Source organism: Dermochelys coriacea, chromosome 27 (genome assembly GCF_009764565.3).
Source record: "Dermochelys coriacea isolate rDerCor1 chromosome 27, rDerCor1.pri.v4, whole genome shotgun sequence".
In the NCBI taxonomy this organism is placed as follows: Eukaryota; Metazoa; Chordata; order Testudines; family Dermochelyidae; genus Dermochelys; species Dermochelys coriacea.
This window is the reverse complement of record NC_050094.1, coordinates 1,372,625-1,400,432: the sequence shown is the minus strand read 5'-3', so window position 1 is coordinate 1,400,432 and position 27,808 is coordinate 1,372,625. Positions and strand designations below refer to the sequence as shown.

Below are 27,808 nucleotides of genomic sequence, written 5' to 3'. Positions count from 1 at the left end.
AATGTAAGATTATGTAAGATGTAAAACATTTAAATAAATGTAAGTTTAAGTGAGTTAAACTCCAATTGTGTGAAGGATGTACTTGACAGCACTGGAGACCAGTGTCCTTTGTTCACAGACATGGTAAAACAGGGCATGTTTACCAGCAGTAACCTGCCAATGTGCTTCAACTTGGACTTGGAAGAGCCACTATTGGTCTCCATGGCCCATTCCATCCTTGATGACTCTCAGAACAAGGATGTTAGTTACTGCCAGTTTTGACTTTTGTGTTGTGGAAACCTATGATGTTGGAACTGGATTTAAACCAACTCATTCTTCATTGTGCTCAGGTCCACAGATCCATCACAATGAGTATTTCAGCCTGTATGCAGTTTGGGAGCCAACCCAGCCCTGGCAATGACTGGCAGCAGGAGAATGCCTGCCTCCTGAAAATCCTTCCAGTTTTTTCTGCCTGCTGGTGGCTTGGCCAAACTTCCCTGCTGCAGAGCTGCCTAGAGGAAAATTCCAAACTTTATTTCAAGTTTTCAGGTGAACAATTCAGTAACATCTCTTTCCAATTCCCATCTGGGTCCTGTGGCTGTGTTTGAACTTTGAAAGGGAGTTGTCCCCTTATCACTGCTCCCCCTTTATGGGTGTTTGCTGTGGTTGATATCCCAGCAGTCTTCAGGGAAAGCTAGGTGAGAAAATCCAGAGGTAAAAGGAGGGGTCTGTGTCCTGCTGGGGAACTTGGCTGGCTCTGGGGGAGGAGGTAACCCAGTCACTTCAGGGTCATTTCACCACCCTCTCTTGTGCAGGAAGTGATATAGGCAGGATTGGAGAGGCAGGCTCTTCTGGGCAGACAGTCTCCTTACCCATTTCCATGGACACCTCGATGGCAAGGATGTATCCAATTCTAGAGCGGTTCCAGAAGATTTGGGGCCTCCTTGCGTTGTTTTGGAACTGCAAGAAGCCCACTCTAGCATTGAGCCTTCGAGTGTTTGGCTTCCTAGTCCCGTGCAGTCAGACAACAGGCACCTTCATGGCTTCATCTTTAAGGTCCATTCCTGGGAACGTATCAAGTGAAGGTTCTGGCACAGGTAATCAACTCTTTTAATTGGTGGTCAGCCCAAGGCCATGTCCATAAAATGATACTCATATGTCTTCTAGATCTCCTTATCTTCATAGCCAATGCCAGCTGCAAGGGATGGGGAGCACATTTGGGATCTCATGCAGCTCAAGACATCTGGAATCCAGAGGAAAGAGCCCACAGTGTAAACTTCCTATAACTAAGAGCAGTCAAGCTGATGCTGCAAAGGTTCCAGCCCAGCCTAGAGGGGAACCACATCCTCAATCAGTCAGACATGACTGTAGTTGCATAAGTGAACAATCAGTAGTGAACAAGAAGCCCAGTGCTATCTGCTGAAGCGATGGAAATCATGCAGTGGGCATAAGAACGGCCATGGTGGGTCAGACTATGATCCATCTAGCCCAGGATCTTGTCTTCCAAATGTGGCCAGTGCCAGATGCTTCAGAGGGAATGAACAGAACAGGGCAATTTACCAAGTGATCCATCCCCTGTTGTCCAGTCGCAGCTTCTGGGCAGAGCATTCTCTCCTATCCCTCAGGGCAGTTCATGTAAAGGGAGACTGGCTCAGTAGGCATGAGGTGAAAAACTCTTGAGTGGTGTCTGAATAAGGAAGTCAGAGTTAATTGTCCCTTGTTGAGCCTGCCTTCACAAACCTATCTGCAAACCACATGAATTTGAAACAACCAAAATACTGCACCAGGGAGGTAGACTCCAGGTGCATGGGGACAGATACCCTACCTTACAGATGGCCTCCTCTTTGTGTTTCCATTATTAATGAAAGTGGTCCAGAAGATAAAATGAACTGGTGACAATAATATTGGTATTCCCACATCGGTCAAGGAGAGCCTGGTGTTCAGACCTGAGAGAGCTGAAATTAGGACTGCCACTACAGCCCCGGTGAGACAGGACATCTTCTCACAAGGTCCTTTTTTTCATCTGTCCCCAGCCGGCTGCACCTAACAGCCTGGCTATTGAAAGAGAAGTGCTAATGTCATTGGGTTTGTCCTCCAAAGTCAGGTCACTTCTTCCTTCTAGAAAGTATATTTGTATCTGGACCAAGTTCTTTGGCTGGTGCATGGAATGAGAAGCAAATTACAGTAATTCAGGAATTCCAACTATTTTGTATTTTCTTGAAGAAGGCTTCAAAGGTCTCCAGTGTGGCACCATTGCTAGTTAGATGTCTGCCTATAGTAGCATGATGTTTGCAGAATCTCTGGATTCTCTGACACAGAAACCCAGGGTAACCAGATTCCTTAAGCAGTCCAGTTAGCCAAGCAGGAAGCAGGCCTCTGTTTCCCTAATGAGACCTGTCACTTGTAATGTGGGCCCTGACCAAAAAAAAAAAAAAAAACCCTATGAACTACTGATGTCAGTATTTGTCCATCAAGGCTTTTTTTTCTGATAGCCATCACGTCCTCCAGATGAGTGTTGGAGTTGGCAGAGCTTTCTATGCAGGAGCCCTACTGCATATTTCATGAAGACAAGGTAGTACTCAGAACTTCGGAATCATTTCACCCAAAGGTGAACTCTTTCTTCCATGCCTCCCAAGAAGTGATTCTCCCTTCATTCTGTCCAAGGCCACAGCATCCCACTGAGGAGAGGTGGCACACCTTAAATGTTAGAAGAGCTCTGAAAATTTATCTCAAACATAATCAAAAATAAGATTGGGTGCTTTTTTGTATCCTTCAGCTGAAATGTCAAGGACTCAGCGATTCCAAGTCCTCTGGTGCTAGGTGGAATAGACCATGTATTATGGAAGTGTACAAGGCATGGGAGATTCCAGTCCAGAAAGGGTCAGGTCACACAGGGCTGGTTCTGCCCCCAGGCTTCATGCAGGCTGAAGTACCCATTGTAATGAATCTGTGGACCTTATTTCTTAAGGAAAGATAACTTTTACATAAGCATGGATTAAACTTTCCTATTTTCGTAATTCACAGAACAAATATAAAATAGCTTTTTTCAGACATTATCTGGGCTGGGGTTTCCTAAACCTGCTCTAAACATGAATAAAGATGACACTGACTTGTAATTAAAAATAAAATTAAATCCAGTTATTTATTATCTGAATACTTCGTTGACGACATGTGAGCTACATGTTACGAAGACTGGGCATTTGCCAGCCCTTTGTTTTCAGGCAAGGATTTTTCCCACAGTTACTCTTGGCTACTTGACTCATGTTAAAAATACGAATGTTTTATCCTTTTGAAGAGGTGCAGAGTTCAAAGTGTAGATGAATTTACATTCATTTTGCAAAGACATTCCAAACAAGAAAATCTTACAGAAGTATGATGTAAAATGTGTGAACTGTTCATAGCACTGTCCTTTCCTTCGCACAGGGAGAACACTTGTTGTTCTGCTGAGAGAGGAAAATGCATATCATAGTTCAGACTTAATGTTGATCCAGTGAATGAATGAATGAATGGGCAAACATTTAACCTTTTGTTAACAATTCTCTTCAGTCTCATATTTGTCTTGTTCACCCTGGCTGCTGCTTGTTTGTTTAGCACCAGTAATATGCTTGGTGCTGCACATACCTAATGCGAAGATAATCCTTGCCCTGCCTACTTTGCAGATTTAAAGTTATGCTAGAGGAATACAAGACTCTATCCAGAGATTCGCAAAAAGAAAAGGAGTACTTGTGGCACCTTAGAGACTAACAAATTTATTAGAGCATAAGCTTTCGTGAGCTACAGCTCACTTCATCGGATGCAAGCTTTCGTGAGCTACAGCTCACTTCATCGGATGCATGTAATGCATCCGATGAAGTGAGCTGTAGCTCACGAAAGCTTATGCTCTAATAAATTTGTTAGTCTCTAAGGTGCCACAAGTATTCCTTTTCTTTCTCCTTACAGTGCGTATGATAAAACCCATTGTTTCATGTTCTCTGTGTGTGTATATCAATCTCCCCTCTGTATTTTCCACGAAATGCATCCGATGAAGTGAGCTGTAGCTCACGAAAGCTTATGCTCTAATAAATTTGTTAGTCTCTAAGGTGCCACAAGTACTCCTTTTCTTTTTGCGAATACAGACTAACACGGCTGCTACTCTGAAACCTATCCAGAGATTGAGAACTTAGTTTTTGTGTTTAATTATAAACTTGCTTCTTTTGGGACTTGCAGAAATGGGTTTTTAACAGGGAGAATTGTGGCTTGACATAGTGGGATGGGGATTGCGTTCCATGAGTAGGGGACAGCATGAGAAAAAAGGCACAGATTGGGGTGGCAGAAAAGCAGTAATGAACAATCAAAACTTATTGTTTGCAAAGCAAAGAGATCAAATGGGAATGTGCTGGGAGGAGCAGTCATCAGTGTCTTAGGTTGCTTAGAAGGAGTCAGTGGAGGGATTCTGAGTCAGGGGAAATGGTTTTTGTGTTGTCTTGCAGGTGAAGCAATACAGGACAACTGCTTGGGGAGAGCGTGGCAAAAGTAGTTTAAAGCCACCTTCGTGCTGCTTCAATTCTTGGCATTCTGGAGACTGATGCAACTACCAGAGGCTTCTCTAATTGGCTGCAACCTTATTGAAGAAGCCCATGGGCTATGCTATATAGTCCAATGTAGTTCAGAGTTTCTATGGCACTCACCCCTACAGAGGCTCCCCTTCCAGTATGCCCTCTACCAGGCACCAGGTGGAGCAGCATATATTGACTCTTTGTATTTTCTGTTCTAGAAGAATTCTTCCCTAGCCAGTTGTGGAACCTATATGGTCTCTCTATGCTGCTTGAATGGCATATATGGGCCTGAGCTAGCATTGATCATGGGTGCTTGAGATGTGGCTCAATCAGGTTATGGCCTCAATCAGGTTATCAGGCTCAGGGCCTGTTATAGAAAAGTTATGGCTGTGCAAGGTGACCCTGTGAAAAGTGGGTGGTGAAGCAGCCTCACTTGGTGGGGCTCATGCTGGCAATTATAGTTGTGCTCCCCTGGTGGAATCTTTGAATGTGAGTGGTGAAACATAACTCTCTCCCCCCCCCCCCCTTGGGATAAAGTCCTTTGGAGGGCAGGTGGTCCATTTGCACCTCTTTGGACCAGTTGGGGGAATCTGACTCTATACTTTTCAAGGACGCGTGTCTTTGTGCCAGTGACTCGTTATTGTACTGGGACCCCTTAATTTGTCTATATTTATGCCTTGCAAACATGTCCCCCTGGGTCACCTTATTACCCCAAATGCTCATTAATGACAGTAGCTTTGTCTTGTTTCCTTTCCGTAACTGAAGAGAAAATTTTAGTTAATATGTTATATCATTTTCATGTTCAAAGGCAAACTGTTTAGGAGAATACATACTTATGTTAATTGTGCATTTGTGTGTTTTATTTAGTAAATGGTATCCTTCACAAAGTTCTTAGCTCTGTGTAAGTCATTGTTTGATTTGTCCCTGTAGGAGCCATATTATGTCCGATGCATTAAGCCCAATGAAAAAAAATCATCACAGCTGTTTGATGAAGAACGTTGCAGGCATCAAGTGGAATACCTTGGACTTCTGGAGAATGTCAGGGTCCGACGGGCAGGATTTGCCTACCGCCAAACATATGAAAAGTTTCTTCACAGGTGAGAAGGGAATTAGTGCATGCTTTTTTTTTTGAAATGTTTGCCGGCTTTCTAGGCTATTGGTTGAGCTGCACAATCTAATGATCTGCCTTCACTGTGATCTGTAAACATAGAATCCTTTAGTCTGGTGATCTTTAGTCATGAATGGTGCACATATATTGTTTCTTTTTTGAGCGCACACTAGTGGCTTGGATAAAACTCTGTTGGTCACAGAAGGGTGCTGGCTGTCTCAGCCTGATATGGCAGCAGATGCACAGACTTGAGGAGTGCATTCTTTATGGGCCTACCATTTTCCACCCTTTATAAACAGCAGGGATGAAAACCCCATGACAACAATTAGACTGAACCAGTGTTCTGTTACTGTCTTAGTATTGTTAGAATTAATGGACAATGAGGATCCTCCCCACAAAAATTAACTCTAGACACGGAATTAAATAGTGTCCTTTTGTTTTCTTTTCTAAATATTATCTTATATTTTTGGAGAAGTATGGAAAGTTTCCTTTCCTGGGGGAAAAAAAACACTTTTCAAATATGGAGTGACATTACATGGGTCAGAAAGGAAACCTTTGGACTCAGTGAATTTATAAATAGAAGATGAGAGGATAGGAATGAGATGATATGACATGACCCCATGAAAACATGATTTTTGATGCATGCTGCACTCTGTATTTATTAGGTAGAAATGTTGCTTAAGCTAAGGGCTTGTCTTCACTACCGGGAAGATCGACACTGCTGCAATCGATGCAGCGGGTGTTGATTTAGCAGGTCTAATGAAGACCTGCGAAATTGGCGGCAGAGAGCTCTCCAAGAAGAGTAAGGTAAGACAACGGGAGAGCATCCCCCATCGACGCAGTGCAGTGAAGATGAATAACGTAGCTGGGGTGCATAACATAGCTCGAGTAGTGTAATTTAGGTCGACTTACCCTGGTAGTGAAGACAAGCCTATGATTTCTTACCACGTATGTAAAGTACTGTGCATATCTAGAATTTCATCATCTTGCTAGAAAGAACGAGGAGTACTTGTGGCACCTTAGAGATGAACAAATGTATTTGAGCATAATAAACCTGAAGCAAATACTCACCAGCAACCACACAACAAAAACACAAACCCAGGAACCTATCCTTGCAACAAAGTCCATTGCCAACTCTGTCCACATATCTATTCAAGGACCACCATCATAGGATCTAATCACATCAGCTACACTATCAGAGGCTTGTTCACCTGCACATCTACCAATGTGATCTATGCCATCATGTGCCAGCAATGCCCCTCTGCCATGTACATTGGCCAAACTGAACAGACTCTATGCAAAAGAATAAATGGACACAAATCAAATGTCAAGAATTATAACATTCAAAAACCAATTGGAGAACACTTCAACCTCTCTGGAAACTCAATTGCAGATCTAAAAGTCTCGATTATTCAACGAAAAAACTTCAAAAACAGACTCCACCAAGAAACAGCAGAACAGGACTTAATCTGCAAACTGGACACCATTAAATTAGGCTTGAATAAAAACTGGGAGTGGATGAGTCATTACGCTAACTAAAAACTATTTCCCCAGGCTAATTTTCCCCCTACTGTTACTCACACCTTCTCGTCAACTGTTTGAAATGGGCCATCCTAATTATCACTACAAAAATTTTTTTTCTCCTGCTGATAATAGCCCACCTTAATCGATTGATCTCATTAGAGCTGGTATGGCAACCTCCATTTTTCATGTTCTCTGTGTGTGTGTGTGTGTGTGTGTGTGTGTGTGTGTGTGTGTGTGTGTGTGTATCTGTATCAGCAGTCTGTATCAACAGAAACAATGAGAAGTACTTGTGGCACCTTAGAGACTAAAATTTATTTGAGCATAAGCTTTCATGGGCTAAAGCCCACTTGATCAGATGCATGTAGTGGAAAATACAGTAGGAAGAAAATACACACACACACACACACACACTCTTCCTATTGTATTTTCCACTACGTGCATCTGATGAAGTGGGCTTTAGCCCATGAAAGCTTATGCTCAAATAAATTTTAGTCTCTAAGGTGCCACAAGTACTCCTCGTTGTTTTTGCTGATACAGACTAACACGGCTGTGAGCTGTAGCTCACGAAAGCTTATGCTCTAATAAATTTGTTAGTCTCTAAGGTGCCACAAGTACTCCTTTTCTTTTTGCGAATACAGACTAACACGGCTGCTACTCTGAAACCTGTGATTCTGAAACCTGTCATCTTGCTAGTGGATCATTGAATCGGTTTTGGTTTTTCACTCATTTGAGCAAGTGAGAAACTGATCCTGAGTGCGGGAAAAATAAGCAAGTGTTGGAAAGAAAGAATTGGAAGAACTGCTGTTCATGACGACTGATATGGCTTTGATGGGATTTTTCCAGTAGCTGAAGGGTAACAGAAGAGTATGGTTCACCAAATAGTATTTACTGTACTTCAGTTTTGTCATGATCTGTAACTTTTCAACATCATACAAGTTTAGGGCTTGATTCTGCCCTCAGTCACACATGCACATTATCAGGAATCCATTAAAATCCGCTCTTATGATTGCACAAGAAGCTGCTGTTTAGTGGATATGTGATAAGCTCTTGTATGTCTGAGAGCAAAATGAAGCTAATAGCTGGAAAATTAGATTCATGTATAGCAATTGGCATGACCTTTTAACCCCTTGTTGCATTGCTTAGCCCTAAAACACTCCAACACACTTGATATCTCACTTTATTAGCAGAAGCAAGAGAAACAATAATTAACATACTGTATCCTGACCTCCTCACTCTCTTTAGTTAGAACTTGTATTCAGGAAAGCTCCCACTGCAGTCACAGTGAGTCTGATTATTTAAGAACTGAGTAGAGATCTTAGAACCTGGCCAAATATCACTTTCAGTAAAGTAAGATCAAGCATATTTAGATCCAGCCCACAGTCAATCTGTTTTCACTGGCATCCCCTTAGGATAAAATGCATCTTGAAGTCAATACATTGTCATTAAATGCTTGTGTGTTGCATTATTGGTTTTAACATCTAAATTGCCAAAAATCTTATGACTTGGTATTTTTGAAGGACGGTGGTGGCCGTGAAGCTTGGTTTCTTGAGGATATAATCGAATACTTTTCATTGTTGACATTCCCAGCTCTAATGCCTCTTCTAAAGTAACATTAAGTGTAGCATGAAAATAACACTGGAAACCCCACCAGCTGAATTGTGGTGATAGAAATATCGCACTTCATTTTCAACCCCGAGTTTATCAGCAAATATTATGTCTGAATTTCAGGAGACTTCCATTGAGGATTGTAGGTTTTAACAAACAACCTTTCTTCTTGCTGTACAGTTTCCTTCTGTAGTTTTAAAAATGAAGGGGAGAGAAAAACAAAGGAGTGCAGACGAGGATGTTTAATGTATGGATGACCTTGAAGGCTGTTGAGATCTTTAGGCATGGGGGAGGGGAAGAGCTATTCTGTCAGGCAGCAGATTTATTCTGGGTCCTGCTTCATTATATTTAGCAGTAAAGTTTTGGGATTTTGACTTGGTAGGGGATCAGGGTCGTGCTCTTTGCCTCAGGGAAGGAATTAGTGAGCTTGCATTGCACATGCTGCTGTAGAGATGGAAAGCCTGCAGCAGTATTCTGACAATGTTAATACTACCAGTTGTTGTATTAAGAGAGAATGAGCGTAAAACTGCCCTGCATTAAATTGATACCTGTAATGTTGTCTAAATGTTGGATCTCTTTTGTTGTTGCAGCCTTGTCTCCTCTGGGGATTTTAATTTCTCTCCGCCTCTTTCATAAAATGTTCCTCCACCTTGTTGTACAGGTTTTAGATCTGACATTTTATTTCTCTTGTCTGACCCCATCAGGTCTGCTTAATAAAAGGCGGATTTACTCTGTCACCCTGATTGTCTCTCTCATCTAATGTGAAATGTCTAAGGTGAAAGATTTTTCCATTTCATATCCCAGTGAATTAATTATAGCAGAAACATTTTTCCACTGGGAATAGAGAGCAGAGATCTGAAACCAAACGAAAGTTTTTTGGTATGTGTGTGTAAAATATTTAAGTACTGCATAATATTTGAGAGTGAGAGCTCTGAGCCCTTCCAAATATAAATGCAAAAACTTTTCATCGTGAGACCATGAGGGATATTTTAAAAATATCAGCTTTTATACACTTTAGCATACTCTTAATAAACAATCATGTTGTGCCTTCCATTACCGTCTGTCACTGATATACTGGGGCCTGCTTTGAACCATGTGCTAGAGAAGGTTTTTTGCTGTCAAGTTTGTTCAGAGGTTAATTTTAATAGAACAGTGACAGTATTGTATATATTTTGTATAGTGTTGTTTTAGTCAGTTTAATACTATTTTTTGTTATAGAATGAACCCCAGCAACTTTATATTAGACCCTATTTCTTATAAAAAGGTTTTCTAAGGTTGTGACACCAGATTTGTGGTTGTCCATCTAACATTATTTCTGAATTAGCTTGCCAACTGAAAAAAATCCATGCCTAGAAAATAGAGATTGAATTTTGACTTCTCAGTTCATGGGTTTTTAAATGGGCAAATAGTTAAAACTGTTGAATGTGTTTTCTTTAGAACATGAATAGGGATAATGTTGTTATGGTGAAATTGCCTATTGCATTATTGATTAGGTCTGTAAATCATATGCAGAAAATTCATCATTGCTCCCTTGCAAAAGCCTGTTTATCCAATCAGTACTTCTCAAGTATAGCATACGTTATGGCAGAGCAGAGTCAGATCTGATTATTTTCCCGTTTGATTCATAGTTGTTTAATGCTGAACTGTTTTCTGCTTCTCTTTGTTTGTGTGTGGGGAGTTTGGAAAAGTGAGTAATTAAATGCCTGATAAAGGAGAATAGTTCTTGCACCCACCTACTTGATGATCAGCTTGTGATGGGATGCAGCCTGAAACTGGGGTACCTCTGAGCCCTCTGGCTTACCAACCTGGGCTCTTTCACACTGTGATGCTGTTGCTAAGCCACAAACCTCTCCAGGTACTGCACTTACACAGACATCCACAGTCAGGGACACACCAAATTGAGTTACATGAATGCTTTTGCCAGCCGCTCATGAACCAACAATCGAGAGGCTCCAGCCAATTCCCTCAGCTCCCCAGCCTAGGACCATAGAACAGTACCATCTTGCCCTGGTCCGAAGCCTGACTAGTGTAAGTTTTATTACCCAGTCTGCCACTTCTGCAAAAGAAAGAGGATATGCACCAGCTTTTGTTCACTGAGTAGATTCCTTAAGCATTTCAACAAATATGCACTGTTTTAGGTAAAATATAAAATAGATTTATTAACTACAAAAGATAGATTTTAAGTGATTATAAGTAATAAGCATACAGATAAAAGTTAGTTACCTAAGAAATAAAAGTAAAATTGCAATCTGAGTTCTTTTAACTAGACAGGATTTGAATCAAACAGTGTCTCACACTGGTAGATGGTATAGTTCCTGAATACACAGGCGTCTCCTTTCTAGCTTGGGACCACCTCCCCTCTTCAATCTTTGTTCTCCAGATGTGTTTGCAGGTGTTGAGTTGTGGGGGAAGGGAGAGGCCAAGTGATGATGTCACTTCCCCTCTTTTGTAGTTTCTTTTAGCTTCCTGGAAAGAACCTTTGCTATGATATGAGTCAAGCGTAGAATCATAGAATATCAGGGTTGGAAGGGACCTCAGGAGGTCATCTAGTCCAACCCCCTGCACAAAGCAGGAACAACCCCAACTAATCATCCCAGCCAGGTCTTTGCCAAGCCAAGCCATAAAAACCCTAAGGATGGAGATTCCATCACCTCCCTAGGTAACCCATTCCAGTGCTTCACCACCCTCCTAGTGAAATAATTTCCTAATATTCAACCTAGGCTTCCCCCACTGTCATCTGCCACCACTGAGAACAGCCTAGCTCCATCCTCTTTGGAATCCCCCTTCACGTAGTTAAAGACTGCTATCAAATCCCCCCTCACTCTTCTCTTCTGTAGACTAAATAACCCCAGTTCCCTCAGCCTCTCCTCATAAGTCATGTGCCCCAGCTCCCTGATCATTTTGGTAGTCCTCTTCTGGACTCTCTCCAATTTGTCCACATCCTTTCTGTAGTGGGGACCCCAAAACTGGATGCAGTACTCCAGATGTGGCCTCACCAGTGCTGAATAGAGGGGAATAATCACTTCCCTCGATCTGCTGGCAATGCTCCTACTAATGCAGCCCAGTATGCTGTTAGTCTTCTTGGCAACAAGGGCACACTGTTGACTCATATTCAGCTTCTTGTCTGCTGTAATCCCCAGGTCCTTTTCTGCAGAACTGCCTCTTAGCCAGTCGGTCTCTAGCCTGTAGCAGTGCAAGGGATTCTTCCGTCCTAAGTGCAGGACTCTACACTTGTCCTTGTTGAATCTCATCAGATTTCTTTTGGCCCAATCTCCAATTTGTCTAGATCCCTCTGGACCCTATCCCTACCCTCCAGTGTATCTACCTCTCCCCCGAGCTTAGTGTCATCCACGAACTTGCTGAGGGTGTAATCGATCTCATCATCCAGATCATTAATAAAGATGTTGAACAAAACTGGCCTCAAGACCAACCCCTGTGGCACTCTGCTTGATACAGACTGCCAACTAGACATCAAGCCATTGATCACAACCCGTTGAGCACAGTGATCTAGCCAGCTTTCTATCCACCTTATAGTCCATTCATCCAGCCCATACTTCTTTAACTTGCTGGCAAGAATACTGTGGGACACCATATCAAAAGCTTTGCTAACTCAGATATATCACATCCACTGCTTCCCCATATCCACAGAACCAGTTATCTCATCATAGAAGGCAATCAGGTTGGTCAGGCATGACTTGCCCTTGGTGAATCCATGTTGACTGTTCCTGATCATCTTCCTCACCTCCTAGTGCTTCAAAATGAATTCCTTGAGGACCTGCTCCATGATTTTTCCAGGGACTGAGGTGAGGCTGACCAGTCTGTAGTTCCCTGGATTCTCCTTCTTCCCTGTTTTTAAAGAGGGACACTAGATTTGCCTTTTTCCAAACATCTAGGACCTTCCCTGATTGCCATGAGTTTTCAAAGATAATGGCCAATGACTCTGCTATCACATCAGCCAACTCCCTCAGCATCCTCGGATGCATTAGATCTGGACCCATGGACTTGTGCGTGTTCAGCTTTTCTAAATAGTCCTTAACCTGTTCTTTCACCATTGAAGTCTGCTCACCTCCTCCCCATTCTGTGCTGCCCAGTGTAGCAGTCTGAGAGCAGACCTTGTTCGTGAAGACAGAGGCAAAAAAAGCATTGAGTACTTCAGCTTTTTCCACATAGTGTGTCAGTAGCTTGCCTCCCCCATTCGGTATAGGTCCCACACTTTCCCTGACCATCTTCTTGTTGCTAAAATACCTGTTAAAAGCAGTCTGTATTGTCTACGTGCTATCTCTGAGAAGTCTCCATTGTATATAGTTTCTAGGATAGTTGTTGTGAGTGTGGACTCCCTTTATTAGGCCATCATCAGCTATGCCACTGTTGTACCTGAAAGGCTGGTTGTGGGTGTTCCCAGTCTTACACCATATTTCAGTAACAAACACATAGCAGGACTTCATAACTTCCCATACAATGATAGCACATACAATCCAATAGGATATTGATGTTCGACAGATCAAGCCTTTTAAAATGATACCTCACAAGGCATACTTTGTACCAAACATATCATAATTATATCACCATGGTAAATATAGAGGTGCCAGAGTACTGCTTTGAGTGCAGAGTGCCACACAACTGTTTGCCACTTTCTAGCATAATGAAACTAATCTGGGAGTGGTAAAAAATGATGGGCAGGAGATGAGTGCAGGATTTTAAAAAGGTCCAGTTTTTCTGAATAAACATTAAGTACATAGCGCAGTTTCAGTTGACTTCTGCAAAGAAATAAGTTTAAATAAAGGTTTTGTTCTTAGCAAATGTTTAAAATCTGTTGAAATGGAAAGTCTAGAAATAACTTGAGTGGAGTAACATATCTGCTTATCCTGCAAGGATCTATGGGTGGGCTCTGCCATGTTGCATCTGTTCTTATTGGGGTGACTGTGGTAGTTCTTACTGGTATTCCATAAATCATCCATCCTCAACTCTGCTTCTCGCATTCCTTTTTGTACTTCTCATGGAATCCCATCACATCCACAGAATATCTAAGTTCCTACAGCCATCAGCAAACCGAAATTTTAATCTAAAAGATAAACTCTAAAATGTGTTTATTTGTTGGCTTAGGAGCACAGATGGGAAGTTGATGATGGATTTAATTTTTTTGTGTTAATCCAGGTACAAGATGATCTCAGAATTTACTTGGCCAAACCATGACCTCTCTTCAGACAAAGAAGCTGTGAAGAAATTGATTGAGTGCTGTGGGTTTCAGCATGATGTAGCCTATGGGAAGACCAAGATTTTCATACGGACTCCACGGACGCTCTTCACCTTGGAGGATCTGCATGCCAAGATGCTTGTTAGAATTGTCCTCTTCCTACAGAAGGTAAAGTTAGCTTTAGTGCACTGATAAACCTCATTTTAGTGTTCATAAAATACCATCTCTCCTTACCAAGCCTTCTCAAGGTAATCTCACAAAGGTGATGAGTCTGCACAAAGCTTTAACAGAATTGCAGTTTATTTGATTTTTGAAAAGCTGTATTCAGCTCTTTCTATACTTTTCTACATAAAATGATGAGCTAGAGTCCAATGAGACGTGATATGTTATAATGTGTGCTCTGTTGAACCTATAAACATGCTGTATACCTTTGCAAAATGTAAGATCTCCAACGAAAGTAGGTCTTTTTGAGACCTAGAGAATATTTGAGTAAATTAACACACTTTGCCCAGAGGTTCACATAGAACATGTGGTTTGACTTGGGGGCCTGTGCGTTTATCCTTAGGGTAAATAATTTTGACATTCTGTTACTACTAAGTCAAAGCAGAATGGCTCTGGATATATCAGGGCGCTACACTGACTTGGTCTAACCAAGGAAGAACAGCCAGAGATATATGATACTCTTGCTTTTGGAAGATGTTCCTCTAAGCAAATGAAATTTGTAATCTTTTTACTTAAGATTTAGCTGTCTACTGAATTATTTTCAGGAGTTTTTGGGACAGTTTCTGTTGGAGCAATCTGGCTTTGTAACATAGGCAATTGAATTACAAAAAAGAGCTCCAGTGCTTTATGGAAGATCTGGGTTGCAGTCACATTCCTGGTTTCCTGCGTCCCAGAAGAACATGTGCTAGCATGTATATGGCATTCTCCCATGGCTAGCAGGGCCATTCCGTTTTAGTGGGGAAAAAATTTCTTCCTGCTTGAAAGTTCCATGTCTCTATCTCAGTGTCCTGTTAATCTGAAAAATCAGGGACTGATAAAATTATTTCAGCTTCCCTGCATTGCGTTGTTTAGTTCCTAGCTGGCCTTTATTACTTTGGGAGAGCCTGTCCAGGTTCCACCTGTTTATTTTATACCACTGACTTCTATGTAAGTGAAGCAATCCTCTGTCTTCTGCAACTGTAGAGAAGCTAAAGGAAAGAATTTCTTGAAATTTCTTATGCTAATCTGAAAGGGTTGTTAAGCAGTTTGCCTAAAAGGCAAGATTTTGAAAGAAGTAGGTCTTGAAAGTGAGACATCCCCATGGTTGGAGCTGGGGAGATATAAACAGGGCCTTTGATCCTTACTTGTCTAATTGAGGGTAGTAGCTGCTGACATTTGGGTGTTAGAAGTTACAATAGAGGTGTGTAAAACCCCATGGAATGGTACACATTTATTTGAGAGACTGCAAAAGCTTTGTAAACCATGTAGATGGATCACACCATTTTTATTAAATGGCCCAATGAATTGAAAATTGTATTTTTCTATTGATATCTTGTATAGGTTTGCAAGCCAGTCGGACTAAATTTAGGTTCATAACACTTCTTTGAATGAATAACTTCTAACATTCTTGCAAATCCAAGGCCACTATATCCAGTTACTGTTTCTTCTTATCATTGGAGGGTGAGCAATTTGGGTTTCCCTGTAGTTAACAAATTACTGGGAGAACACATTATTGACAAATGTTGATGTATAAATTTCCATTTCTGATTAAATGGCTGAAGGAAATGGGAGGTGAGCTGGATGAGAGGTCTGGATCAGAGGTCCCCAAACTGTGGGGCATGCCTGGACCAGCCCCCATGGCGGGGTGAGAGGGGAGTGCCACTCAGCCCTTCTGCCTGGTTCTGTTTCCAGCATCGGCCCCGACTCTGTTCCAGGCCCTGCCCCTGGCTGTGGCTCTGTTCCCGGACTGGAGGCAGAGCTGCATCAGGCTGCGGGCCTGGCTGCTGGCCCCAGCCCCCGCTGCAACCCAGCTGCAGCCCCGCCCCTGACCCTGCTCCCGGTCCCATCCCCAGCCTTGGCTGCAGTTTTGTTCTCAGCCTGGCGCCAAGGTTGGGGGTGGGGCTGAGAAAGGAGCTGAACAGGGCCCGGCTGCCAGCCTCCACTGCAGCCTGGTCTTTGGCTCTGGCTCTGGCCCCAGATCCACCCCAAGCTGCAGTTCCAGCCTCGGCCCCCTCACCCATGTCCACGTCACATAAGAAAGGCCATACTGGGTCAGACCAAAGGTTAATCTATCCCAGTATCCTGTCTTCCGACTGGCCAATGCCAGGTGCCCCAGAGGGAATGAACAGAACAGGTAATCATCAAGTGATCCATCCCCTGTTGCCCATTCCCAGCTTCTGGAAATCAGAGGCTAGGGACACTGTCCCTGCCCCTTGATGGACCTATCCTCCATGAATTTATCTAGTTCTTTTTTTAATCCTTTTGTAGTCTCAGCCTTCACTCCCAGTTTGGGGGTGGTGCACAGACAGGGATAAGTGGAGGTGAGATGCTGAAAAGTTTGGGACTGCTAGTCTGGATTTAAAGATTACAGATATTGAAAGGTGATAAAAATCCTTACGCAGATGTTTCAATTAAAGCCTGTTAAACAGCATGGGCCAAAACTTGATAGAAAAATGCATTGACAAACTGCTGAGATGGCTGTTGGCTTTCCTTATCAATGTACAGTAAAGACCAAAATTGCAACCCTTCACTTAATCTGGACTGGCTCCTATGGACCCGGAAGAGAGCAGAAGTAAATAAATTGTTCTTTGCCTACAGAAGAAAAATAGCTGAATTTGGAACTGGGCTCACTTTTTGGCTGTATGAGAATTTAGTGGATTAACAGAATGGGTGGCTGGTATATGTTGTGCATCAGACTATAAACTGGCTAATTCTGATTCTTCATTCTTAGTATCTTTTTATTGGTTTTCCTTTTGTTTTAAGTTGACTGAGGAAAAATGGTAAATGCTAGACCTACCAAGCATACCTGAAATAACGTGCATATTAGTCCTGGGTGAATTCTGTAGCAAAAAAATATGTATATATATATTGTTAAATTCTGCAAAATTCTGCATTTTTTTATTTGTGAAAATAACACAGTATAATCATGCCAGTTTCAGTTATTTTGGTAATGTATTTCAAAATACCCGTGAGCAAGTATGTTTGTAACAATACAGACAAAAAAGATGCAGGAAATGTTTTTTGACAGATTCCTTACTAGGTGTATTAATACAGAACTTTGAGTAATAATTCATTTAAACTACAATACAGGAACTTATTTCCCGCATCCCTCGGAAGCAGTGCAAAGCTATGGGGGAGTCGGGGGTAATGGAGGGACTGAGAGAGAGAGAGGGAAGGAGCCTGGGAGTGAACCTGGAGGGTTGTTGGGTGTGGGTGAGAGAAACATAGAACAGTTTTTTCCCTGTGGGTGGGGGGAGGTATCGTTAGGGAGCCTCCCTGATACAGACCCTGGCTGACCCCAGCACATCTGCCCCTGTCCCCATAGATTCATAGGACTGGAAGGGACCATGTGTCCCAGCACCCTCACTCAGTTACCCCTCTGCCAGTCCCCATGTGGTCCTGTACTCTCCATCACCATGTGGCCCTGCACCTCCATTCAGCCCCCATCCCAGTCTGTCCCCCCCACTAGCCTTTCTGAAGCCAGCAGCCCCGTGTGCCCCACTCTACCTGTTTCTCCCCCCTCTTCGCCCCCATGCCTCCTTGATCACCTGATGATTATCTGTTCTGTTCATTCCCTCTGAAGCATCTGGCGTTGGCCAGTGTTGGAAGGCAGGATATTGGGCTAGATGGACCATTGGTCTCACCTAGTATGGCCGCTCTGATGTTCCTCACCTGGCCCCATAGGCAGGGCACTGTGAGTAATGCAGCCTCCTCTTCATTCCTTCCTCTGTAGCTCACTGCTATGGATGGTGAGCTGGCTGCCCTCTCTTCTGGTGCCACAGCAGCCCCTCATGTGTGAAAGACATAACTGCAGCACCTCTCCGGTGGAATATATTTTCTGTGGAGAAAATAAATCTGCGGGGATATGAATTCTGCTTGTGTCCAGTGGCACAAAATTCCCCCCAGGAGTAGCATATGAACCTCCTGAGAGTAGCCTGTTATGAGGGGGACTCTGTAGTAGGCTGTGTACAGAGAAGCAATATAGCCTTGAGCATGGGATTGGAGTCTGGATGTCCTGATTTCTAATCCTGTTTCTGCTGCTGATTTACTGAGGTGTGATGAGCAAGTCACTTAATATCTCTATCTCCTCATCTATAAAATGGGGATAATACTTATTTGTGTACCTGCATAGGGATTTTTAACCTATACAGCACTTTAAGAATGAAAAGTGCGGTATGAACAGATGGTATTGTCATTGTAGTCTCCTCAAATCATTAGCATGTACAATGCATGCTGTTCATTAATTCTCCTTTAATAAAATATAATAAATGAGTAATCCCTGGAAAACCTCTATATTCATCTGGGTTTGTGAAAGGGGAAAGCAGTGGACGTGTAATTCCTTGACTTTAGCAAAGCTTTTGATACGGTCTCCCACAGTATTCTTGCCAGGAAGTTAAAGTAGTATGGGCTGGATGAATGGACTACAAGGTGGATAGAAAGCTGGCTATATAGTCGGGCTCAACAGGTAGTGATCAATGGCTCCATGTCTAGTTGGCAGCCTGTATCAAGCGGAGGATGGCACGGATTGCACCCTCAGCAAGTTTGCAGATGACACTAATCTGGGAGGAGTGGTAGATATGCTGGAGGGTAGAAATAGGATACAGAGGGACCTAGACAAATTAGAGGATTGGGCCAAAAGAAATCTGATGAGGTTCAACAAGGACAAGTGCAGAGTCCTGCACTTAAGACGGAAGAATCCCATGCACCGCTACAGACTAGGGACCAGTGGCTAGGCAGCAGTTCTGCAGAAAAGGATTTAGGGGTTACAGTGGATGAGAAGCTGGATACGAGTCAACAAATGCCCTTGTTGGCAAGAAGGCTAATGGCATTTTGGGCTGTATAACTATGAGCATTGCCAGCAGATCGAGAGATGTGATCATTCCCCTCTATTTGGCATTGTTGAGGCCTCATCTGGAATACTGTGTTCAGTTTTGGGCCCCACACCAGAAGAAGGATGTGGAAAAATTGGAAAGCGTCCAGCGGAGGGCAACAAAAATGATTAGGGGGCTGGAGCACATGACTTATGAGGAGAGGCTGAGGGAACTGGGGTTATTTAGTCTGCAGAAGGGAAGAATGAGGGAGGATTTGACAGTTGCTTTCAACTACTTGAAAGGGGGTTCCAAAGAGGCTGGATCTAGACTGTTCTCAGTGGTAGCAGATGACAGAACAAGGAGTAATGGTCTCAAGTTGCAGTGGGGGAGGTTTAAGTTGGATATTAGGAAAAAACTTTTCACTAGGAGGGTGGTGGAATGCGTTACCTAGGGAGGTGGTGGAATCTCCTTCCTTTGAGGTTTTTAAGGTCAGGCTTGACAGAGTCCTGGTTGGGATGATTTAGTTGGGGATTGGTCCTGCTTTGAACAGGGGGTTGGACAAGATGACCTTCTGAGGTCCCTTCCAACCCCGATATTCTATGAAATTACCTCTCCATCTGAGTGAGATTTAAGAGGTTAGGTAGAGTGGCATGCATCAATGGAGGCCTTTTTAAAATGGATACAAGTAGTACATTCAGTCTCCCCTTTCCATTTTTTGTTTCCTGGGTGCATGCTGTCCAAACCTTCTTCGTCTTTCAGTGTCTCTGCCAGCTGTATGCTATGGTCAGTAAGTATGCCAGTATTCCAAATTGCCAAGCTGATTTTAGTTTTCTGGGCTAACTTCTTTAATTATACTTGTCCAAAGTTGTGCCATAGCCCTCACCTATATTCCACAACACTCAGGTGGAGGCACTGTGTGTTGTTTCTAGAATACCCATTTATTTTCTTGATTAATATGAGGACTCAGAGTGTATGTCTACAGTGCAGCTAAATGTCTGCAGCTGGCCCCATGTGAGCTAACTTGGGCTTGTGGGGCTCAGACTGTGGGTTTGTAAAACTGCAGTGTAGACGTCTGGTCTCGGACCCCATGATGGGGATTTACACTGCAGTTTTATAGCCCTGCAGCCCAATCTCCATAAGCCTGAGTCAGCTGACACCAGCGAGCCTCAGGTGTCCAACTGCCGTGTAGACAAACCCATACTCAGTCCCTGGAAAAATCATGGAGCAGGTCCTCAAAGAATCAATCCTGAAGCACTTAGAGGAGAGGAAAGTGATCAGGAACAGTCAGCATGGATTCACCAAGGGAAGGTCATGCCTGACTAATCTAATCGCCTTTTATGATGAGATTACTGGTTCTGTGGATGAAGGGAAAGCAGTGGATGTATTGTTTCTTGACTTTAGCAAAGCTTTTGACACGGTCTCCCACAGCATTCTTGTCAGCAAGTTAAGGAAGTATGGGCTGGATGAATGCACTATAAGGTGGGTAGAAAGCTGGCTAGATTGTCGGGCTCAACGGGTAGTGATCAATGGCTCCATGTCTAGTGGCAGCCGGTGTCAAGTGGAGTGCCCCAGGGGTCGGTCCTGGGGCCCGTTTTGTTCAATATCTTCATAAATGATCTGGAGGATGGTGTGGATTGCACTCTCAGCAAATTTGCGGATGATACTAAACTGGGAGGAGTGGTAGATACGCTGGAGGGGAGGGATAGGATACAGAAGGACCTAGACAAATTGGAGGATTGGGCCAAAAGAAATCTAATGAGGTTCAATAAGGATAAATGCAGGGTCCTGCACTTAGGATGGAAGAATCCAATGCACCGCTACAGACTAGGGACCGAATGGCTCGGCAGCAGTTCTGCGGAAAAGGACCTAGGGGTGACAGTGGACGAGAAGCTGGATATGAGTCAGCAGTGTGCCCTTGTTGCCAAGAAGGCCAATGGCATTTTGGGTTGTATAAGTAGGGGCATAGCGAGCAGATCGAGGGACGTGATCGTTCCCCTCTATTCGACACTGGTGAGGCCTCATCTGGAGTACTGTGTCCAGTTTTGGGCCCCACACTACAGGAAGGATGTGGATAAATTGGAAAGAGTACAACGAAGGGCAACAAAAATGATTAGGGGTCTAGAGCACATGACTTATGAGGAGAGGCTGAGGGAGCTGGGATTGTTTAGTCTGCAGAAGAGAAGAATGAGGGGGGATTTGATAGCTGCTTTCAACTACCTGAAAGGGGGTTTCAAAGAGGATGGCTCTAGACTGTTCTCAATGGTAGCAGATGACAGAACGAGGAGTAATGGTCTCAAGTTGCAATGGGGGAGGTTTAGATTGGATATTAGGAAAAACTTTTTCACTAAGAGGGTGGTGAAACACTGGAATGCGTTACCTAGGGAGGTGGTAGAATCTCCTTCCTTAGAGGTTTTTAAGGTCAGGCTTGACAAAGCCCTGGCTGGGATGATTTAACTGGGACTTGGTCCTGCTTTGAGCAGGGGGTTGGACTAGATGACCTTCTGGGGTCCCTTCCAACCCTGATATTCTATGATTCTATGATTCTATAATGTCAGTTTCTGGCCGACTTTTGTGGCCAAATGCCAACCTGATGCCAAATCTCCTCCTTTTTCAGCTGGGTTTGGGACTGGCTGTGTATTAAGATATAAAACGACATCCATTATAAACACCCTAATACAGTAATGTTTTGACCTCTGGAGCATGCTCCTGAAACAGACAGGACTAGGAGTGGAGTATTTTTTCTTAGTTTACTTCACATCCCCATGAAAAAATTGTAGTGTGTAATTTTAATTTGCCTGATAAGTTACAAACATTTATCTGATATCTGGGAAAAATACAAGCTTCTTTTAATTACCAAAGTACTCTACAAGCTGTTAGGTTATCCTTAAAAGTCGTAAAGGAATCAGTGTAGTTGTGTGTGATCCAAGTTCCATGTCTGTATCTCATATCCCTTGCTGATTCACCCCTCTTTTACTTGTTTGTTCAAATTGCCTCCGGAAGAGAGGAGATTTTTTGCTTGCAGAGTGCTAAGGAAAAGCTGTTTTAGAATCCTGCTTCTTACAGCTAAAGGCAAGAAATGCTAATGAATCAATAATGCCTACTGTCAGCGCAATCAGTAAAAGAACAGATGTTGTCTTGATGTTTATTATAAATAAAATTATATATAGTATTAGTATAACTAAATACTTTATACAACATGAAATCTGTCGAGAAAGTCCATGTTTCATATAACATGTTACCTTTCTTATGTTTATTTTGGTCTTCAACCTCATCCTCTTATGTTTACAGTTCAAACAGCTGTCATCTTCATGTGCCAGTCCTGTGTTCACCAGCAGATGGGGCACTTGCAGGTTGGCAGAGGAGAAGGAATAATCAGCATAACAAACAGACTTAAAGATGCACTGAAGCCTCATTGACAGATCGGAAAAATAGTGAGGCAGTTGTGCTTCTGTATCACAATTCCTGTATTTATCCTCCAGCTTTTCATTGGAACAGATACTTTCATGAAAACTTGATTCTTGCTGCATATTCCTTACCTGAAATCATAATCTCTATTTTTGACTCATTAGGGAAAGAGTAAGCAGCAAGAGCCAGTGAACACAAACTGATAGTGTTTTTGTTGGGGGCAGGGAGGAAACAAAGTTGGAGGGGAGCATATAGGAACTAAATTGTTTCTAAATAGAATTTTGTTATTTAAGTAACCTCTTTTATTATACAAGACACTTTCAAAAGTTTGAATTATGTAAGTAAAAATGTTTCACCTTTATTCACATTATTCAATTATTCAAATTACACAAGACCAAAACTCAAACTGAAGATAGAAACTTTAACCTTGCCATTATTATAGGCAGTTCTGAATAACCGAAAAAGCCAAAGTTGATTTTAAATGAGCCAAACAATTAGTCTGGAAATTTTAATGTGCACATAGTGATGGGGCAAGGCCAGATGGCTATAGAAAAGTAGTGGGAGATAGATATATATTAGCTCCAGGCTAAAGAAATCCCTGGTACCAGGTTAGATGAAATGGAAGCTGCTCCAGGTCAATTAAGACAACTGGGGCCAATTAAGAACTTTCCAGAAGGCAGGGAGAAAGCTAGGTTGATTGGGACACCTGAAGCCAATCAGGGGCTGGCTGAAACTAGTTAAAAGCTTCCCAGTTAGTCAGGTGGGTGTGCATGTCAGGAGCTGTGGGAAGAAGTTGCGTGGTTGGAGAGGCTGAGTAGTACACACCATATCAGGCACAAAGGAAGGAGGCCCTGAGGTAAGGGTGAAATGGAGCTTGAGGAAGTGAGGGCTGCTGTGGGGGAAGTAGCCCAGGGAATTGTACATGTCATGTTTCTAAAAGGTCAGCTACCATAGCTGATACTATTAGGGTCCCTGGGCTGGAACCTGGAGTAGAGGGTGGGCCCGGGCTCCCCCCTCCCCACCTTTGCCCCCTGTTTAATCACTGAGACTGGGAGACAACAGAGACTGTGCAAGGAAGGATAACTTCTCCTCACCTCCCTCGCTGGCTTATGATGAAAATGGCTCAGTAGACTGTGACCCTTGTCTCTAGAGAAAGAAGGGTTACGTGGAGGGTCACAGTGAGCCTCTGAGGCTAGCGAAATCCGCCAGGAAACGCGGGAACCACGGAGGCAAGGACAGAGCTTTGTCACAACACTCATGCACTTGTAGTAAAACTTTTAATTCTGATTTTAAGTCTACCGCAAGTTTGTGATGATTTATCTTTTTAAAAGGAAGGGGAATATTTGCAAAAACAAATCCCACATTGCATCTCATATTTTTGCTTCCTGTTTCCTTTAAATGTACATCATAGTCTCTTATCATTTATGCTAAATGGTTTTATGGTACAATAAACAGGATGCGCAACAGGATGGTTGTCATTAGTACAGAAACCTCTGAAGTGCATGACTTCTCATTTAAAATAACAATGCTAATTTTTGCATTTAATAAATGGTTAAGAATGTGCTAGTTATGAATTCAGTTAAATTGGATAATGAAGACAATGTGACCAGCAGTATGATGAATGGAATATTTTGCTTTCATTGTCACCATCTAGTGTCGTCTTCCCTTGAGAAACCTTTATTTTTGTCTTCATTGCTTAAAAAAAGCATGTTTAACGTGGGATAACGAACACAGATTAACTATCACATTGTAAAATCCTAGTGGAGGTATGATACCTATAGTTTTTACTGAGATGTAGCTAGGTGAGATCACTTATGACTAGAAAATATTGTGTTGACCTCATGGTAAAAACTACAGGTGCCCATTGTCGTCTAGGATCAGTGGTGTTGGAACAGTTTTTATAGTAGGGATGCTGAAAGCCATTGAACAAAACTGTACATAAAACAAGTACATAAAAGGTTGTTAAAAGGAAGGAGGAGAAGAATTTTTCTTCTTAACCTCTGAGGATAGAACAAGAAGTAATGGGCTTAAATTGCAGCATGGAAGGTTTAGGTTGGACATTAGGAAAAACTTCCCAACTGTCAGGGTGGTTAAGCACTGGAATAAATTACCTTGGAAGGTTTTGAAATCTCCATCATTGGAGATTTTTAAGAACAGGTTAGACAAATATCTGTCAGGAATGGTCTCGACCAGGGATTGGCAACCTTTGGCATATAACACACCAGGGTAAGCCCCTGGGCGGGCCAGTTTGTTTACTTGCTGCGTCTGCAGGTTCGGCTGATTGCGGCTCACACTGGCCACGGTATGCCGCTCCAGGCGAATGGGGGCTGTGGGAAGCGGTGGCCAGCGCTTCCCACAGCCCCCATTGTCCTGGGACGACGAACCGCGGCCAGTGGAAGCCGCGATTGGCCGAACCTTCAGACGCAGCAAGTAAACGAACTGGCCCGGCCCACCAGGGGGCCCACCAGGGGGCTTACCCTGGTGGGCCGCGTGCCAAAGGTTGCCAATCCCTGGTCTAGATAATACTTAGTCCTGCCATGAATGCAGGGGACTGGACTAGATGACCTCTCGATATGCCTTCCAGTCCTATGATTCGAAACCCTGTATCTGATGGAAGCCACTTCAAGCTGGGAAGTGCTGCTGCACCCCCAGCACCCCTAGTTCCAGCACCCTGACTAGGATGTTACAGTGAGATACTTATTGCATGTTAGTCATCTCTGTTTGAAAACTAAAAAAATCTTTTTGACAGTGAGTCTGTGACACAACTTGAATGGTGATTTTTATACTCACTAGTTTGGAAGATCAGCACTTCTTAAGAAGTGCATTTTGAGATTATTTACTATAGTTGTGGTCTTTCTGTCACTATGATTAACCTTTTGGGAAACAAATGAGCTGTTCTACTGTAACAAGGACTGTTGTTACAAGGACTCTATCTTTGGGTATTTCCCCCCTTAGCAGCATTTTTCCGGGGGTTAGCTGGTGGAATTTTTTTCAATAAATATAGATGCCTGTCCAGGAAGTATGTTTGGTACAGATTCATAGTTTCCAAGGCCAGTCTGACCACCTGTATAATGCAGGCCAGAGAACGTCCCCAGAAGAATTCCTATAGTTAATCCATAACCACCCTTGGTAAGTTGTTTCAATGGGTAGTTACCCTCACTATCAAAAATTTTTGCCTTGTTTCTGGGCTGAATTTGTCTAGCTTCAACTTCCAGCTATTGGTTCGTGGTGTACCTTTCTCTGCTAGACTGAAGAGCCCATTATAAAATGTTTATTCCCCATAGGTAGGTAGTTATAGACTGTAATCAAGTCACCCCTTAACCTTCTCTTTGTTAAGATATATAGATTGAGCTCTTTGAGTCTATGACTATAAGGCATGTTTTCTAATCCTTTGATCATTCTTGGGGCTCTACCCTGAGCCCTCTCCAATTTATCAACATCCTTCTGGAATTGTGGACACCAGAACTGGACACAGTATTTCAGCGGCAGTTACACCAGTGCCCAATTCAGAGGTAAAATAACCTCTCTGCTTCTCCTCAAGATCCATCATTCATGCATTCAGGGATCGCATTTGTTTTGGCCACAGCATCACACTGGGAGCTCATGTTCAGCTGTTTTTCCACCATGACCCCCAAATCTTTTTCAGAATCGCTGCTTCCCAGGATAGAGTCCCTCATCGTGGAAGTATGGCCTATGTTCCTAGATGTATACATTTAACCATATTAAAATGCTTGTTGTTTGCTTGTGCCCAAGTTACCAAGTGATCCAAATCATTCTGTATCAGTGATTGGTGGTTCTTCATTAATTGTCACTTCTCCAATTTTTGTGTCATCTGCAAACTTTATCAGTGATCTTATGTACTCTTCCAGGTCATTGATCTGTTTCAAAAAATGTTTCAATAGTGTAGGACCAAGAACCCATCCCTGCAGCACCCTACTGAAAACACACCTGTTCAATGATTCCCATTTACAATTACATATTGAGACCTATCAGCCATTTTTAATCCATTTAATGTGTGCCATGTTAATTTTAATATCATTCTAGTTTTTAATCAAAATGCATAATATTCATAGCTCAGTACAATTTAGTGCACTATTTCTGTGTAATTCTGTCAGAGTATTACACCTGCAGTTATCACTTCAGTATATCTTTCCAGTTTAATGCAGGGGAAGCAGGGGTTGGTCTTGCATTATAACCCAGCAACTACTCTTCCCAGTCAGTTCTTTACCTTATGCATAAGAATTTTAATCTTGCAAAATTGTCAGGAAAATGTACCAGCCTACGTATAAAACCTACTTACACTGCCTTTGATGTGATGGGAAAGAACTATGTGTTACTTGCCCATTAAAACAAACAAACAAACAAAAAACAGGGTAGGCAAGTAGAATTGAGCAAGGCTGGGATAATGCCAAGATGATAAATTATCTTAACCCTCAATCTGCTTTCCTGCTCATCCCATATCCTGTCTCCCTACTGACAGCTTGTATACTTGTGCTCTCTGTCTGCTTGTCTTCATTTTTATTTTTTCATCTTAAAAGCAGATCAAACTCTCTCATTTCTCTCCACTCCCAAGTCAAGCTGGGAGGCTAGTGATTTATGCTCTTGGAAGCAGCTCTTGGTTAGTTGCCCTGGTGATGCGTGATTACCGAGGCAGTAAATTTGATACATCAATATGACAGCCATTGCTAAAATGAAATGGTCCCAGGTCCAAGACACCTACACTTAACCTTTGCTAAAGGAAGCCCCAGTACCTTGGGAAAGAATTTCCTCTGTTGCATGCCTTGGAAGCAGAGGTGTGTGTTAACACGTCTTCCTAATGCACAGAACTGCAGTCTTCAAATTATCCTTGCCTTTGTATATTCTAACAGCTTGCACTGGCAGCATTTGTTTTCACTTGAGGCATTCTAGTTCCCAGACAGTCCTCTCAGGAGATCTGTCACTCACAACCCTGCAGATGTTGTTACCATAGCAACATTCCCTGGGCTCAGTGGGGAAGAGTAGGAAAGAGAACCATGGCTGACTTGTCATAATTTAATGTTTCACCTTCCCTTTCTTCAGTCCCCATGAGTCCTTAAAGCAAAGCGTGCTAGGAAACATTAACCACATAGGGAAGCTTCCATTCTAACAAAGGAGGCATTTTCATGTCAGATTATGGATCTGCAGTGGTAATCTGACAAGGGCTTCTGCTCAGTGACCCAAATAAAAGGTGATGTAACGGGTTTACCATCTACAGTCTCAACACAATTACCATCTTATGAGAGAGAATGTGTGTTCTTGAAGACTGGGTATAAATTGAATAATTATGTACATATTTCCTAGATTTATAGCATATGTCTAGGCCTTGATACTGTGACCTTTTAGGAAGTGAGGAGCAGATGATGCAGGGTGGTCTTGCTTCAGTGCAAGTGCATGCAGATGCTGTGTGTGGGACCAAATAAGGTTAAAC

At 42.7% G+C, this 27,808-nt stretch overlaps 1 protein-coding gene across 4 annotated transcripts in view; it reads left to right on the top strand.

Moving 5' to 3' along the window:
* Positions 1–27,808, top strand: part of MYO1D (myosin ID) — a 397,979-nt gene that overhangs the window by 168,830 nt on the left and 201,341 nt on the right. For 3 of the 4 annotated variants that reach the window (XM_043503347.1, XM_038385271.2, XM_043503348.1), the window contains exons 15-16: positions 5,445–5,611; positions 13,906–14,113. In XM_043503347.1, coding sequence (XP_043359282.1) covers positions 5,445–5,611; positions 13,906–14,113 — 375 coding nt within the window. Of the gene's footprint in view, positions 1–5,444; positions 5,612–13,905; positions 14,114–22,245; positions 22,530–27,808 lie in introns of those variants that run through there. The other variant, XM_038385272.2, reaches the window with a different exon arrangement.